Below are 17,565 nucleotides of genomic sequence, written 5' to 3'. Positions count from 1 at the left end.
AAGAGCTAGCACCGCGGAGCCCAGCGGGACACTTCCTCCATTCAGCATTCTGCCGCTCAGTCGCACAATTAATGTGAGCGAACAAAACAGGGCCGACACGCTGGGCCGGGAGAGGGGAGAGGGGAGAGGGGAGAGGGGAGAGGGGAGAGGGGAGAGGAAGGAAGGGCTGGGAACGAGGAGTCATCTTTCGTCAAATCAAAGGCTCTGGTTTGCGCTTGTTGCCGCTGGTTTGCGCAGACACCATTTGAGCTGAGGACGACATGTTTGGTGTCTGAAGGGGCTGCTGCTAGTTTTGGGCCATTGCAGTATAACGTGTCCACAGTCGTTTGCGGGAAAGGAGAGGTCTCTGTGTGGCAAAATGAGTGATAGCTTCTAAGCAATAAGCCAGTGCTAAGATTTCTGCACTGGCTTCTGTCGCTCTCTGAGAATAAAGACTTTAAAACAGCTCTGCTTGTTACACCTCTGACGTGCCGAGAGAGAGATTTAACATAGAAGAATTACAATGCAATTCGTGGAAGGACGTATTTAGGCATGGTTTATGTATGGCGTTGTATTTTTATTTTCAGGCGTATATTTTCGATGCTTCTCTGTATTTTCCTTTCTAAGTGTTATATTATTCTAAGTGGAGATGTGAGGCCTGTGTGATCGTTTCAAACACTTCAAAGACAACAGCGGCTTGATTTATTTCGGAATGATCTTTTTAAATAAGTTGATGTCGGCTTTACTGTGTGAATAGTTTGACAGTAATTGTTTTTGGCTTCAGCAACGTCTTGCAGGGAAAAGGAAAACTGAAAAAGTGTCTGTGCCGCTAAAGTGAAGTGTGATTCATTTCCAATCATATTTTTAATCGCATTGAAAAAAAGTCCTGGCCCTGAATACAATCCATAGCAACAAATAGCATCAGAGGGACATAACATGAGCAAATGTTGAATAAGGAGTGGTCTTCTTCTTCTCCTTATTCTCCTCCTTCTTCTTCTTCATCTCCTCATCTTCTCCTTCTTCTTCTTCTTCTCTTTCCTCCTCCTTCTTCTTCTCTTTCCTTCTTCTTCTTCTTTCTCTCCTCTCCTTCTTCTTCTCCTCCTTCTGCTCCTTCTTCTTCTTTCTCTCCTCTTCTTCTTCTCCTTCTTCTCCTCCTTCTTCTTCTTTTCCTCCTCCTTCTTCTTACTCTTCTTCTTCACCTCCTTCTTCTGCTTCTTCTTCTCCTCCTTCTGCTCCTTCTTCTTTCTCTCCTCTTCTTCTTCTACTTCTTCTCCTCCTCCTTCTTCTTTTCCTCCTCCTTCTTCTTACTCTTCTTTTTCACCTCCTTCTTCTCTTTCCTCCTCCTTCTTCTTCTTCTCTTTCCTCCTCCTTCTTCTCCTTCTTTTCCTCCATCTCCTTCTCTTTCTTCTTCTTCTCCTCCTTCTTCTTCTTCTCCTCCTCCTTCTTCACCACTTTGAATTGCCTCGGGTATTAATCGTGCTCTTGCTCGTAAAGCCGGTGCTCAAAACAATTAGCCTGGTGGAGGCGACTCACTTCATTCCCATGAAGAAGAAGGATGTCAGGAATGCATTAGGGACCAATGTAATGGAGAATGGCCTGCTCTCTGTGCAGTGAAGAGGTGTAATTTAACACACATCTATGTCTCAACGATTTTACTGCTGCTTTTTCTTCTTTTTTGAAGAACTTTCAAATCATTTAATCTGTCAACTTTGTCGTATCTGAATTTGCCTTTTTGCAGCATGTGACAGATTTAAAAAAAAATCTGATTTCATTTAATAAATATCATATTATCCCAATCACATGTCACTTCACTTCAATCATTTAAAGGCACAGAGCGTAACATTTTGGATTATACTATTGCCAGCAATACAAACATGCTCCTGATGACCAGCTTGGTACAGAAAACGCTATTTCTGCAGTGGCTAATCAAAGAATGGATTAAATCTAATATTTGGCTGCCTTTAGTCAACATCTCCATGGAGACGAGCTGGAGACGTCTCTGCTCCCAGTAAAGTTACACTAAGGTCTAAGAAAAGGTGTTATTTTCACCGTTTAGTGCCGTGTCTTTAAGAACTCCAGAAATGAGCAAAAGATCAGATTTTTGGTGCGCATGTAAACCTCGCCATGGAAACATCTGTCTGGCAGCTTGACTCTGCATTAGGCGGTCAGGGAGATAAGGCTCACTGCGAGGGTAAGCTCCAGAGACACGGGTCGTCTCTGCGCGTGTCCCAGGACGCCTGACTGCAGATTTGCCGAGCGCATCGCCCCGTTACTCTCCCTCCCAATGAGGTGGTCCCAAGAGACGCCATTTTCACACAAAGAAAAGCTCCCACCCACAGCAGAATACAAAATCCTACAGTGTATACACAAACGGTAAACGGACCATGTTTATGTCATCAGAGATTTGCCTCCCGTTTTCAAGTCGTGAGGAGCCAGGCAGTGCCATTAGAAGATTCAGTGCTGGTTATGGTGTGGGATTGCCGCTGGTTTCTGACGGACGTAAGTCGGACTAATGTTCTGCAATCACAGAGTCTGAGCCAGGGTCCAGCTGAGAGCAGAAGGGCAGCCAGCACTTAACCGTCAAAGAAAAAGAAAGGTCCATGTGGAAAGTGCAAACTTGGGGAAACTGGGACTTCTACTTACAGCGCAGATTGCTACGTTTAAAGATGAGCACCGTGTGTGGTATTACGGCTTAAAAGCTACAGCTACAAATAAAGATACAGAGTGGGCAGTGACGCATCACAGTGACCAGGTGTTAAGAGTCACACCTGGCATATTCCAGTTAAGGCAAATATATATATATACATGAAAAGACATACATTTGAAACTTTTTCTGTCTTTCAATGACAAAGCTTTTATGCATAAAAATGGCCAAAATTGTCTTTGTTTTAAGTGACACAATCTAAATAGAGGATGGATACTGAGCGTCAGTCTGTACCTCCCACTCACACAGTACACAACTAAAAATGGATCAAATTGTTCCTCAGTTTTGCTCACAAAATCATCTATCCAAATCATTTTTCTTTTCCTTTTCCCGTTTCTGTGCTGTCCTCACAAAACGTGTCTGTTCCGAACACGAGGCTAACTTTTCTTGTTGTAGCATACAGAAAAAATGCAATTACCAACTATTATTTCCATGGTGTATGCCAGGAGTAGGCAAGTTTGCTTGATGGAGGGCCAATTTTCTTTATGGACAAAAGACCAAGGGCCGGACCTTCCAATCCTAGGCCGAAGTAAAGCACCACTTTCTACAAGTGCCAGTGTTCCTGTGTTGCTGCTGATGTTGCCGCCCCCTGGTGTATGCTTAACACAAGTTGGTTTATACAAATGTAATACACTGATAATTTCAATGCAAAGCCATCGAGTGACAAAACTTATCAAAAGAATATTGCAGAACATTTGGGACGAGCATTTCTAAAGCGTCAGATGTTTGGAGCAACACATCATGGTTATGAGTCTTTTTCAGGCATCTCAGTCAATTCACGGTGTTAATTCACTTGTTAATCAACGGTGATAGACTCTGACAGCGTTCACTCATTCTCCACCTACTGCGACATTTAACACCACACTGGAGCAGTCTGCTGAAGTGGATGCGCAGGAGAGACCCTCTGGCCGAGTGCACCTCCGCTCGCGTCCCTGCTCTCCCGCTCGGCTGTCGCCCGTCTCCCGGCCGGTGCTCGCCTCGTGTGTTCACTGCTGTGCTTGAACACAGATACAGGGCTGTATCTTCTTGTTGTCTCGAGCAGAGGACTCTCATATCAGGACAGTAGTTTGGTATTTGTCTCTAAGGGGAGCTGAATCCACACAGCTCAGTTACTTTTAATAACTGCACCGCAGTTCTCTGAATGTGCACGGTCTAAAACAAATCACCATCAGGCTAATTCTCAACAGCAAGATAGAATTAAGAGCAGTGTTATTGTTATAGAAGAGTGGGCGGTTGGGAACTGTTTTTAATCTGTAAAGCACTTTGCGCTACAACTTTGTATGAAAAGAGCTTTATAAAATAAGTTTTGATTGATTGATTGATTGATTGATTGATTGATTGATTGATTGAAATGGTGAGTGGTTCTCACACAGTGGAGCAGGGCTCGAACTGAGGTTACTAATAATAATAATAATAATAATGCATCGGTTTTATATAGCGCTTTTCTGGACACTCAAAGACGCTTTACATTGCACTATTCATTCACTCCATACCCGGTGGTGGTAAGCTACTATTGTAGCCACAGCTGCCCTGGGGTAGACTGACGGAAGCGAGGCAACCAGTCTGCGCCATCGGCCCCTCCGACCACCAACCACTCACTCACTCACTCATTACATTCGCTTGGCTTCCTGGTGTTACTAAACGGTCTCCCATCCAAGTACCGACCAGGCCCTTCCCTGCTTAGCTTCCAAGGTCTGACGGGATCGGGCATCGCAAAGGCGGTATGACTATGTTTCACTTCTGTCCTGCACTACTGAGTGTAACTGTTTTTGACCATTAATTTGTCAAATAGCCTTAGGATTCGTACTGTGGACTTTTGCTTAGGGCCCCAGAAAGGCGAGCAGCTGCTCGGGAAAAAAAGTTTGTAACATCATGGAAATCATTAATATAATCAATCATTGAAAACTTGTGATGGGCGAGTGAAGCCTTGTAACACCTTGAGGCAAAAAAGTGTCGTACGCTTTGAAGTCTCTGAGCTGTTTCATTCTGTTTGAACACTGACCTCTTGTGGACAAACTTTATCATAAACACTTCTCATAAACTTCTCATAAACACGACTGAAGCACCAACACAATCACTTAGAAGAGAAGTTTCAAACTGACGTGTGACAGTTTTATTTGTAGTCTGATACTGATGTTTGATCAAATCAATCATAGGCCACAATCATTTTCTTTGTAACGTGGGTCTGTGCTTCATGGAGCAGCAGTGGGCTAAAAGCAGGACATCAATGCGTGATCTTTTTACTTCATTCAGTCAGAGCTCATTTTGGCACTATTTGCTGTAGGTGGCGCTCCATACGTTTCCCTCGCCTGATCAGCTCCACGCCTGCTTTTGTATTTGTATTGACTTTGTAAAGAATAAGAAAATATATAACATAAAAAATGTACTCTGGCTCACAGCCACTTTCTCCACATGAACGCGGTTAAATGGGAAATGTTTGGCACATTTATTTATCACTAATGATTTACATCACTATGTGGACGAGAAACATCCGTTGTTTAGCGCCTCGCCGCTAAAAGCAGCTCAGTGAGACGCTCTGAGCAGACATGAACAACTCACAGAATGAAGCAGTTTTCGAGACAGTTCCGTGACCAGGTGTTACTGAAAGAGGCTCTGACGCAGCGTTTCGAAGCATTCTGCTTCAGAAAGAGCGATACAAGCCCGAGAGTGCCGAGTTTTTTGGCCATCACTATCGAAAACTTCAAGGTTATGGTTAAGGTTAAGGTCAAGGCGCTGTAACTGTTTAATGAACTTTGTCTACTTTATCTACCTGTACATTGTCAGGAGGATGGTTCCAGTGGCCTAGAATTCACTACGTCACTGCTGGAGAACCCCACATGCAGCTGAATAATGTTCATGCAAATGACTAGCACTCTTTTGAGGTTAGCGCTGCGATGTTTGACTAAGCCAGCTAGTTCTGTCAGGGCTTTGACAGTTTGGATTTGGTGGTGATATTTTCTTCTCTGCACCGTCCAAAACGCATCTTACAAAGAGTCATTGCAGCTGTACAATAAGACTCCTTTGAAGGGATAGCCTTGTGTTAGCATGCGTTACTGTATGGTTGATAGTGGTCATAAACAAGCGGGATCTCTGAACTGCCCAAGGACACAGTATTAGTATGCAATGCATGTGGGATTGTGCTGCCGAGTGAGCAAACCTTTCCACTCAGTAAAGACATGTTTGTGATTTGCCTGCTGATGGACGAGACCTACAAAGAAGTTATCAAACAATCCATTTTGTATTCTACATATGGATTAACGGGTCAGTTTAATGATGAATGCAAAGCTGAACGCCAACACGTCCCTACAGCAGCAGCATTAGCACCCGTGTTAAGGGCTAAAACCTCATTAATGGGAATCAATAGGCAATTAAGTCCATTTCTTTGTTTTGTGGGCCCCGACTAACGCAGAAGTTTCGGCTTTTATTACACACAACAGTGTTTATCTAATAAAACATAATTAGAAGAAGAAAAACAAAACGCTACGAGAAGAGTTGAGTGTTTAATGAATGCAAACAGACCGATCACTAAACATCCCTTAAAAGGAATAAAGCTTGTTTTGTCCTCCGGTATATTGTAAAAGTAGATTTTTGTGGAAAAGTAAGAAAACCTTTGTGGGCGGCATGTTTTTATCGATCATGAACTAGCGGCGTGTTTACATTACTGTGACTGTATTGCACTGTCAAGTGAGATGCCAGGAATGCATTAGGAAAGCTAGGAATGAGTTTGGAACCCAACAAACAATTTAAAGGGGGTATTATGCTGTCTTACACTTTATTGGTTAGAAAATGCAATATTAATCTAAAAAACCTGAAACAAAATATCCAGAAGTGTCACTTCCTGATTTTCCACACTCTCTGTAAGCCCCTCCCACACACTGGTCATGCTCCATTTTGCTGCACAGCCGTTTCAATAAAGCGAAACAAACAAAGAAATAATGGCCATGCGCTTCCTGTTGCTGCAGTGATGCAATGAAGCTCTAACAATGAAAGGATTAAGCTTAGCAAGAGATGGAGAGGGGAGGAAAGCATTTCCTGGATAAGTAGGAGCTCAGGAGGAGCTGTTGCCTCACTGCTAAGAACAGCCACTCGGGAAGATTCAAAGGTTTCTCAAAGATGTGCAAGTGGGTTGAAACACATGATGAGAGAACGATGAGATGAGATGTTAAAAAGCTCTAAAAAAGTTTGTAAACAAGGCACCGATACTTTTTTTTTTCGAACCGGTGCTTTTACAATACTTGGTTTATGGATACTGACACCTAAAAAATACTTTTTCTGATACCTATAATCAAACATTTGTCATTTAGAACCAGAAACCAGAACAATGATGTTGATTTATTCCATAAAAGACGATTTCATTTAAATCTGTATCATTTATTTGAGGTGAAACAATTAACTAACTTCCTTTGATGCTGTCCCTGGACCTCTAAAGATAATATCTATCTTTCAATCCTTTTACTGGTAGGTTTAACGGTACCCAGCCCGAGGGTACAGGGCCTTTAACTTTATGATTGCCTGGTGACCCTGGTTAACAATTGAAAATCCATTTAATGCATTAATAAATGAAGCATGACCATCATTGATAAATTATTCGATGACCGTGACTGTGCCCCACAACATTGTTTCTGGGTTCATTTGTCACGATCTGTAAATGCACCCCTCGCCGTCTCCTCTTGCCTGTAGTGGCGGTGATAAAACGTGTCAAGCTTTTCCGCTACAAGAACAATATCCTGATGCCCGCGGGCCGTTTATGAAATATGAACAGTAATAACACACGCTGCCAGGAGAAATCACACTTACAGCGGCTGTGTCCTGACAGCGGAGAGTGGACCGCTGTGAGGAAGCGCGTCTGCCGCCGCCCACACGCACCCGCTGACCTATGAACGCTGAGGGGGCGGACCTGTTAGCGTATTAGCGCGTTAGCCGAGGCTCTGCGTTGACAGAGCATTGGCCACGCTCCCGAAATCTAATGATGAGCACTCAGGGGAGGAATACAAAGCATGCTCTGTGTCGCGCCGGGATGAGGCCGCAGATATTTCAGTCAGGTAAGGCTTAGGAATAAGACAAATGAGGGAGGTGTAATGGAAAAGTTTGGTGAGAGGATAAACTTTGAGGTTTGGACCGCGGCAGATAGAAAGGTCAGAAGCTTAGAAAGCCGTCTGAACCGCTTTTAGGATTGGTACATTTGCAGACACTTTTTATTTGTGTCATTGAACTTTCTATCTTTTACCAGAGAAATGAAAGCAGAAGTACGGCATGTTGACTTTATGCCACTTATGTAACATGAATTGAAATATATAATAAAATGAGATTTTCCTCCCATTATCATACTGTAAAAGAAGGTTTAGTGGCTTCTAGATTTGTATGTGATACCACAGAAAGCAGAAAACCCTCAAATCTTTGGTTCCCAAAGTGAGGCCATCTGGAGAGCCTCCGAGAAACTGCAGTGAAATTGAATTTACATTATTTTCCAGACTACAAGTCGCTCCGGAGTATAGACGCACTAGCCATGAAATGCTCAAGAGGGTGAAAAGTCGTACGGTATGCTAACGTAAAACACAGATGGTTAGCTGCATGAAGCATAAACAATGGACTAAATAGGTGTCTGGTTTGTTAACGTCACATAAACAGTTCGAATGACTATAGCATAAAGAACATACCAAACTCTCCATCTCACTCCAAATCACTAAATCCATTGAAATCTTCATCCTCTGTGTCACTTCTGAACAATCGCCTTGATAACTACCTGGGCACGGCGTAACTGCACCGTCAACAAGCCTCTCCTGGCAGCACGTTTTTTAAGCTCTCATTTGTGAACTTGTTCCTCTATCTGTAGCCATCTAGCTATTAGCCCGTGATTAGCATTGTTTGTTTCTTCTTTAAGAGTAAACTCCACTTCTCGCTCACTCCAAACTTTCAGTTTGCCCTCTAGACGCACCCCATGCCAATCTATGAATAAAAGTTTGACTTGTAAAAACGGTAAATGTGTTTGTGAAAATGTATAGCTTTAAATTAGCATAAGTAGCTAACAACTGCTATTAGTTATTTGAAGTCATTTGAACTGGTAAAACATGACAAATTCTTTTGCATAGAGAGAATTTTTATTAAGTCAATATTTATTGACTAGGTTCGGGAGCAAGACCTCGCCTCAACCAGTCACCTTCTGCAAACCAACAACTCCTGCATTCACCTTACCACGCCTCTAATTACCCATTAACCACCAGGCCAAACCTCTTCATTCCTGTTTGCTTGAAACTGTCGACCCCACCCTCCCTCCCTCTATGTCTGTTTTATCTTTCAACACTGATTCTTCTGCTTCGAGGGGGGTCCTCATTCCTGATGCAAATGATCTGGTGCTTTTAAAGCCAAAAGTCTGAACATTACAAAGACAAACCACTGCATTATTTTTTTTTTTTAAGTAAGGTAAAAGGCACTGCCGGGTGAATTGAGAACTACGTTGCTGGCCAGACTGTCAAGGAGGAACACAACATCTTTGGGCAACACACTGACATGAGACGGACGTCAAGATGTCACGACGCACATGTCCCCGAGAGAGAACAACAACTTTGACAGAATTGTTTCTGCACTCCACCGAGCAGAAACTCTGCACCATTTGGAACATGGTCCTGCTTCTACGACGATGTTAGATGAGAGCTTTTACCAGAAACGCCTTGATTTCTCTGGCCATCTTGTCATCCATATGCAAATGATGAGCCATTAGATTATTACAACGATGAAACGATTCAATTATCTCTGACTATTATTTCGTGACGGATCTAGTGTTTCTGCCATCGGGCCCATTCGAGGCGCTAAATTAAAACAGATATCGGAAATGTCCCGCGGGGGAGGCCATCGCGTTCGAATGCCAGGGCTCATTTGAATAGATTTGACAAACCCCAGGCTACTTTGGGACAGTTTAGAGAATTGTGCAGATTTTAGGTTCTGGCTTTGGCCCGAGGCGAGAGACGATCACTCCGAATGACTCCAGCGAGAGTTGGGCTCTATTAGTGAAAATATGTTATGATGTCGGAGGCTTCGGCACAGACTTGTAGCTTTACCACTGAAATAAAGATACAATTTAATTGTCTTAAAAAGATCAAACTTATCTAAATATGCCCTCAATATGACCAGAGGTGATCAGTAACAAAGGATCCATACATCACTTAAGGGGACTAGATGGAAGTTGTTATTCTCTTGCTTGCATCTGCCCCCTCAGGACTTACGCGTAACTGCAGTCTCTAAATAAAGCTCGTGCATGATGAAGGAGAGAGTTGGTGAATATGTCTGGGCTCCTTCTACACATTAGGACAATGCCGGAGCATGTAGGGGGTGGAAATACATCATTTTAACATTTTTAAATTCCGTCTAGTCCCTTTAAGTCAGGGGTGTCAAACATACGCCTGACCAGGCCCGTGAGATTATTTAATCCGGCCCTGGCCTGTAGAGCATACATTCCAGAGTATGTGAAAAAAAAAGTACGTCTCTAGCCCATTCATGTGCGGAGTTATGATTTTTTAAAGACTAACCACAACACTCATTCCAGCCACTAGGGGGCAGCTTAAAAAAAAAAAAAAGGAAAAGGAAAAATTTCCACACGTGTCCAGCAGAGGGCACTGACAAAATAAGAGATCAGGATATAAACAACACATTATTGCCACGTGGTAAATGGACAGTCTGTGGCTACAATAACAGCTCACCACAATCGAGTGTGGAGTCAATGAATCATTACTACAGCACTCTGAGAAACTTGTGATATAGGCTTGTAAAGTGCAATACAAGTGTAAGGCGTTGTTATTGATTAGGCCACAGTCTGGGGCTCTGACCAAATCACAGCTCATTATTATTATTCATTTATTGGAAAAATGATCTCAATAGTATTTTCCTGTTTCCATTATTATTATTTCGGCCCACGACCCAAAATGAGTTTGACACCCCTGCTTTAAGTGGTGTTTTTTGTTGACACAGCAACTCTTACATTTTCCTCTTTTAATGTAGCGTTTGGAAAGCAAATAATGAACGAAAACGGCACTAAATTGTACATCTCTTTGGTGGCTGTAATCTTTCGCATTTCCTTTTGAGATTGAGGCTGAATCCTAAGTCCAACCGTATACTGTAAATCTGCTACCTTCACCTCTCATGCCGGTCACATCCTCTCCCCTCCTCCCAGCCCGGTGAATGCACAGAAAGTCACCTTGAGGTTTTTGACGGCCACAGCGGGGTCCGTGAGAAAGCTCTGCCTCACGCTGATCTCGATGCCCGCCTCCTTCACCCGCTCCTCCAGGTCGTCCAGGGTCTGAGGACAAGGACACACACACACACATGGTTTCCACATGTTGATGAACTAAAGCGCTGCCGATGAAACCGTCTCTGTAACGGCCGGCGGAGGGGCTTACGGAGGTGAAGACTTCGGTGGTCTGCTGGATGGTGGCGATCTTGGTCCACTTCCACTTCTGGAAGAGCTGCACGCGGGTGGGGTTGTGCAGCGTGGCCGAGGGGTGCGTGCGGAAGAACGTGGGGAAGCGCTGGCGGTTGGACAGAGCGGGGGAGCTGGAGCCGTAAGACAACTGCAAAATGAGAGGAGAAAAGCATACAAGTCAGGCAGAGCGAGAACGCCCCAAAAGTGCGGGTAAGAAAACAGATGGTGCTTGTTGGACGAGTGGACTATGAGGAGTAGAAAATGATTCTGACTTGTGTTAATTCACTGCTGCTCTTAGACAGCCAAAATGTTTTAAAAAATATATATTGGTTGTCCCAAAGAGGACAGGAAAATAAAGTTTGTCCGTCTTGTCCACGTTGACTTTTGTAAACTTTGCAAAATCTATGTTAAAATGTTGTCCCCTCATCAAAAACAAACCTGCAGTGGGATTTTGCTTCATTTGACTAAACTACATTTCTTCGGCTACAGCTGAGGAGCTCCAGACTGTATTTTCTGAATGTTCAAAGTCCATAAACATTCACTGGAACCAGGAAGGAAAGTGTCGACTACCACCGAAACCAGGACTGAAATTCAACTACTTTAGTGATCTATTCTTTTCTGTTTTTCAACCTGCAGGAGGAGCTGTAAGGGACAGGTGCAGTGTGGTTCGGGCAGCTTTGGGTGGCTGCCTCCACGACCCGGCAACAGATAAGTGGAAGTCTAAAGTGTCGATTTTAGACCCTTTAAACTTTTGTGAAAAATCAATGATGAGGTCGTAGGTCTGGGTGTTGTTTTTGTCAAGCCCACTTATTTATCCCTTCTGTTTTATGTGAGACAATGTCTACATTGTGAGGAGGACGACCGATATGGGCTTTTCTAAGGCCGATGCCGATATGTTGGGATGTTGATTGGCCGATATTTTTGACCGATTTTTCCAAATGCCTCGTCTATAATCCTGAAAAAACAAATACACGGCCACTCCAGTAGTGGCCGATTTTATTGTATTACTTTATGGTGATCCATATATCGGATCATTTCTGTCCCAGCAAGTTGTCGTTAGCATTAGAATATTTTTGCTAGCAGCGGCATTTCGCACAGCGATCAAAGATACAATAGTGGAAGTTAAAACAAACTCTTGACTGAATTCTCCAGATTCTGCACTTTAAAATGACATGCAGCATGTCCATGTTGATGGAGGTCTGGTGAAACTTGTGTGTTTAACAAACTTGAAGCTAACCAACTATCATTGCAATGTTTCTAACCTAGCCTGAGGTCTAGGGAGTTGTGGGGGTGGCTTTTTTCTGCCGATATTTTAAAATCCCCAAATATCGGCCCTAGTCATTTCCTCACCAGGACAGTAAATCATCCACCCACTGAGAATCCAAATACTTTAACCACAGTCGGAACTAAAATCCACCTCCATGACTCACTATGAGCCTATATTGTTGCTTTTAGGTGTGAATTGCGTTTCACTTGAAGTCTTCAATCCGTAAAGAGCCTGAGTGTTCCCTTTCGCCCCGGGCCCTCACCGTTGTCTAGTAAAGCGGCCCATCCCAGGCCTTAGCTGCCGCTTCATCCTCTCTGTTGCACATTTTCTGCTCTACTTGTGTGTGTCATGTCCATCAGCGCTCCCCGCTCAGGCAGCGGAGCGCGGCTTCACACTGCGCCGATAACGTCATGTTGTTTACCGCACCCGACGAGGCATTTTACATCGGGCTTACACAACAAACATCCACGGGCGGCGCTTTACGTCCACGTGAGGGAATAATGACGAGCCAGCGTTGAAGCGGCGTGTCCCGCGGCACTGCTTCGTGAGTAGTTCTAAAAGTCAAATATTGATACACAAATGTACACTAGGGCGATATTCGGGCATTTCACTTCATTCACCCTTTATTTAACCGGGAAAGCCCCACTAATGGGACATTCCACACATTCATATTATACTGCATTTAAGCTTATGCCGTTTCCACTCCTTTTTTTATTACTGTGCCAGATCTTGTTTGGAAAAGGAGACTCATTATCTTATAGTTCCTGAGTGTTTGCATTGATGTCTCACCCCTCTTGCGTTGTTAGTTTACTCCGATCCCCTGGGAGCGGCCGGGGTGTTGCGCGCAGTTACAGTAAGAGCGTTTTGGGACGGAAATAGCAGCGCTGATGTAAAATGGATGAGCGGATGTGGAGGGGCTTTTTTCCGACCCCAGAGCGCAAGGGTATGAGCGCAGTGTACATGCCGGCTCGTAGGACCACCGGCACCGCCGAGGGAGACGCAAGGCGCTCCGGCGAAGGGAGCTGAGGTTTCCAGGAAGACATGGAGATAAAAGACAGACGACGGTGGTGAGTTTCTATGGTAGAATCCACAGCTTGAAATGAAGAATATCCAATCGGCTTTCAGGTAACGATAGATAAGAGACATTATTTAACAAGACAAGGCACCTTTGACAGAGGGGAACAACTCTGGCCCGATTTTAGCCAGTGTTTGAGCTCTCAGCCTTTTTTTACATTCACTTTAAGAGACGGTGCCACTGCTCCACATCATAAATACATAACATACAATTTTTGGTGCCTAACTGCTCATATGATACAATATTGGAAAAGGAACAATTTATGCAGACCTCAGTCGTTTCACATTGGTCAGAGTGGGTAAACTATGAATGCAATGTTTTATGTAATGTCTTTTTAATTAGATTTGTAACTGTACATGTAAAGTATTCAACCGTTTTGGTTCAGCACATTCGGTTTGGTCCAAGTTTGTACTGTTTCAGTACAATTTTGGGCCATTTATTTAGCATCGCAGGTTTAAGTGCAGCTGAACTAATGTCTCACACATTAGCGGCCTGTGGTCCTCCAGAAGCATCCAGGAGTGCAGGTAAACTTTAGATGTGTCTGATCCACACTTCTGGATTGGTCCAAGGACGGCTGAGAAGCATCCTGTTAAAGTCTTCAATCAGAGAACCAGGCTGTTTAAATGCACCCGCGATAAAAAGCGATCTATAACATGCAGTGTTTCAAAACGTGGCAACAATGTTGTCGTTGAAAATTGACTTGACATGGAAATATTTAGGCATTTGCCTCTTCCCACAACATTAGTGTCTGTCCAGAGAGGAGAGAGTTGGAGAGAGCAGTTAATCAGAAAGGAGAGTGTTGCAAAAAAAAAAAAAACGTTTCTAGAAAAAAATCTGTGATTTTTATCAAAACTAGCCTCTGTTTAGCTTTGGATTTCTCAGGAACCGAGACACATAGAATTAAACTGTTTTCACCTACGGAGAGCTTAGATTCTTGTCTTTCAAACGAATCCATAGCATGTGTCCATTGCTATAACATAGAATATGCTGTGGTGCTACAAATATCATGAAAAATGGTCTGGAAAAAAAATAAATAGCGCGGCACTAAATGTGTTAATACATTTTGAAAGATTGAAGAAATAATTTTTCTTTTAATAGAAAATATTTGAGATCCAATTCTCTGTTTATATTTATTTATATTTATTTAACTACATTTTGCATGTTTATTTTCAGTATTTTTTTTGTTCCAAATAATTGAACCGAATCTAATTGTAATTTTAGTGAACCGCTACACCCCTACTTTTAATGTGAGTGCATTGACACAAATGAAAGGGGGCCTGTGGTTTTGCAGTGGCACATAATAACATATTGGTACAATCACATCAGTTCTTGTTGCATCTTCATTGCTGTTATTTGTCGCATTACAAAGGTGCACATCGCTTTGAGGGTCAAAACAAAAAACAAATTTCAAAATTCGATGACTTCTGTTGCCATGCCCTCTATTCACACAAACACTATGAGGCTTTAAAGGTTAACCGTTTCAGATGTGGAGAATGCATCATGTTGGAAGATAATAGCTACACACCGGTCTTCTCTGTTCTCCTAATATCGGCTCTTCCTGGGGGGGACTTGGCCGGCGAGGTGTTTTATGGGCCTAATACTTGCGTTAGTAACCCTGCAGTGCAAACAAATGAGTCCATAAATCAGCTTTATAACCGCGCTTCATTTTAGTGAAAGCCCGATACGGGCCCTCTCTCCTCTCCGCATTATCACCGCTCTGCTTCTGCGCCTTAATGCGCCCTCACCCACTTTTAAAAACCACTGCTCAAAATCTATGTCATTTAGATAATATTCTTATAATGTTGTCGGAGGTACGGCTGAAAATTGACTTCTTTTTTATGATGAGGGTGAATAAGATTAGGAGTATATTATATATGATCATATTCACAGTTTCATGGAACGTCTCCCACGTCGACAAAGCACAGATCTGTTCATTGAATAGTGAATTTTTCAAATAATATGATGGCTCTTTCACTGGAAGTCACTGGAAGTTCGAATGTTTTTAGTCCCTTCTTATTCTTATTTAGTGTTCACTTTTTGACAATAAATATCTGGAGATTTTAGTAATTTGTGTCACCATGACCAACCTTTAACATAATTTGAGCCTCTCTTTAGTCGGGAAAAAATACTTTGACTAAAATTACAATGAAAAACACTCCTTTCAGCTAATAAATATTCCCTCATGAGGGTTTTATTGGAAAGAAAATTCACACAAAAACACGCATCTTTGCTGTGAACGAGCTCGACTTTCTTCTGCCCTGAGTCGCAACTGTGCCGGGAGCTCCCTCTGCTGGTACAAGAGGAAATGAACCCTACACACAACACACTGATGCCATTGTGATAGGTCCGGTGCTGGCTTATGGGCTTTGAAAATGCAGATGACACCTCCAGCTTCTACCTTTTGAGTCTAAATCTCAGTTAGCTGGAGGAGCGTCGGGGGTGAGCTTGAACGGCATTGCTTACCACGATGAGATTCCACATCCGCGCCGCCTCAGCCACCAGAGTGGACACGGAGCTGCAGCCCGGCATCAGCACGATCTTTATGGGCTCCGTGTACAGGAGGTCGTACAGCAGCTTGGTGGCCTCCCCGGGGTCACACTGTGGAAACACACGCACACACAAGCCAAGTTAGGAGGGAAGGTTTCCATACAAAGTGTAATCTGACCACGGCAACTACGGATGGGCTTCCGTCACATTTTGTGTGTTTTTTGGACCGTTCAAATGATAGTTGGAAGATGGCTGAGGCAGACTCATATCTTGTGTCTTTCCTGGGCTGGTTTAACCTTCGAAAAATGGAGTTAAACAGTGTTAGCAACTCACACTCCCAGCCCTCCACAAAACTGCATGCAGCTGTTGACTCAAACTTGGTCACTCTCCCCACTCTCTTTACTTGAGAAAACATCTAACACATTGGCTTCTCAACCCGTCTCTATCTGGCAGTAGATGAGGAAACAAGGAGGAAGTACAAGCTTCCGAGTGGAATTTATCCTCCTGCCTCAATATTGGATCCCAAAAAAAACAGTCTCTGACAAATCGACTGTAATGTCACGGCAAACTGTGAGAGTGTAGTTAATGGCTCTGAAGCACCAGTCGTCAAAGCTCTTTACATCAAGTGCCCGTTCGTTCACACACAAGCAGAGACCGAGCGAGGGGGAGAGGGGGGAGAGGGGGGTGCCCAGAGACACTTTGTCAATGTCCCATAGGAGAGCCAGCATTCAAACGCCAGCACTCCTGTCCTATACCTCCAGACACTGGCCCCTGAAATATAAAACATTCAGTCTAACCCATTTATTCAATCCAAAAATGTCCTCCTCCTGCGTGCTTAAACCTTTAGATACCCAAATGACTTCTTTCACAGTAAATATTGTTGCACTCTCTGAGGAGCTTTGTATATTAGTCACTCTTGTTGCCTAAATGTACACGTCTCTGAGTCAGCCCTGTGACTAACTGCCAATGGTGTAACCTTCTTAAAGATCCCATTTTAGACACGAATCAGGATCTTTGAACACTTAAGCACTGGAATTTCATACTTCAAATATCAAAATAACATCTTCACGGTCAGAGTGACGTCTTTTTTGAGCCACTTGCCACTAATTCAAGACCAGTATGAACCGCTGCCTCACAGGTTATTATGCTATTATTATGTTGAATAGAAAAGCTGTCTAGGACTTTTAAAACACAGAGGAGCACTACTTCAGGACATCTTCGAGATACAATGATGTCGATGTGGAATTGCTTGGAAGAAAAAACGTGCGGAGCAACAACCCCTGAGAGAAAAACAAGTGTTTCCCAACCAGGGGTGCAGGCACATAAGCACTTGGCAGGGGTCACTGGAATTGCCTCAGATTAAAAAAAGGTCATACTGAGTACAATAGTCCTATCAAAAGACAAAGGGTAGTTTAAAGGATGTCTTTCAGTAAAAGGTTTGACTTTGAGCAGAACGCTCCACTAAATAATCTATTTTATTTAGTTGCTCATTTTGTTCTCTCAAGTTAGGGGGTACTCGGAGCGCAAGTTCTGATTTATTTATTTGAGCAGTTAACAATTTGCTCAAAAGGAGTGGGCTGAAGCAAAAAGCTTATGAACGCCTACCCCAGAAATCAATACAATAAAAAATGCAAGGAAGA

General features: G+C 43.2%; 1 protein-coding gene across 1 annotated transcript in view; it reads right to left on the bottom strand.

Moving 5' to 3' along the window:
* gabbr1b (gamma-aminobutyric acid (GABA) B receptor, 1b) overlaps positions 1–17,565 on the bottom strand; it is a 247,609-nt gene that overhangs the window by 118,123 nt on the left and 111,921 nt on the right. Inside the window, exons 6-8 of the mRNA XM_079571221.1 lie at positions 15,902–16,036; positions 11,074–11,244; positions 10,872–10,973 (exon numbers count right to left, since the gene is read on the bottom strand). Of these exons, the coding sequence (XP_079427347.1) occupies positions 10,872–10,973; positions 11,074–11,244; positions 15,902–16,036 (408 nt within the window). The remainder of the gene's footprint in view (positions 1–10,871; positions 10,974–11,073; positions 11,245–15,901; positions 16,037–17,565) is intronic.

The sequence above is a fragment of the Gobius niger genome (genome assembly GCF_951799975.1).
Source record: "Gobius niger genome assembly, chromosome: 14".
Taxonomy (NCBI): Eukaryota; Metazoa; Chordata; class Actinopteri; order Gobiiformes; family Gobiidae; genus Gobius; species Gobius niger.
This window is presented reverse-complemented; position numbering and strand designations above follow the sequence as displayed.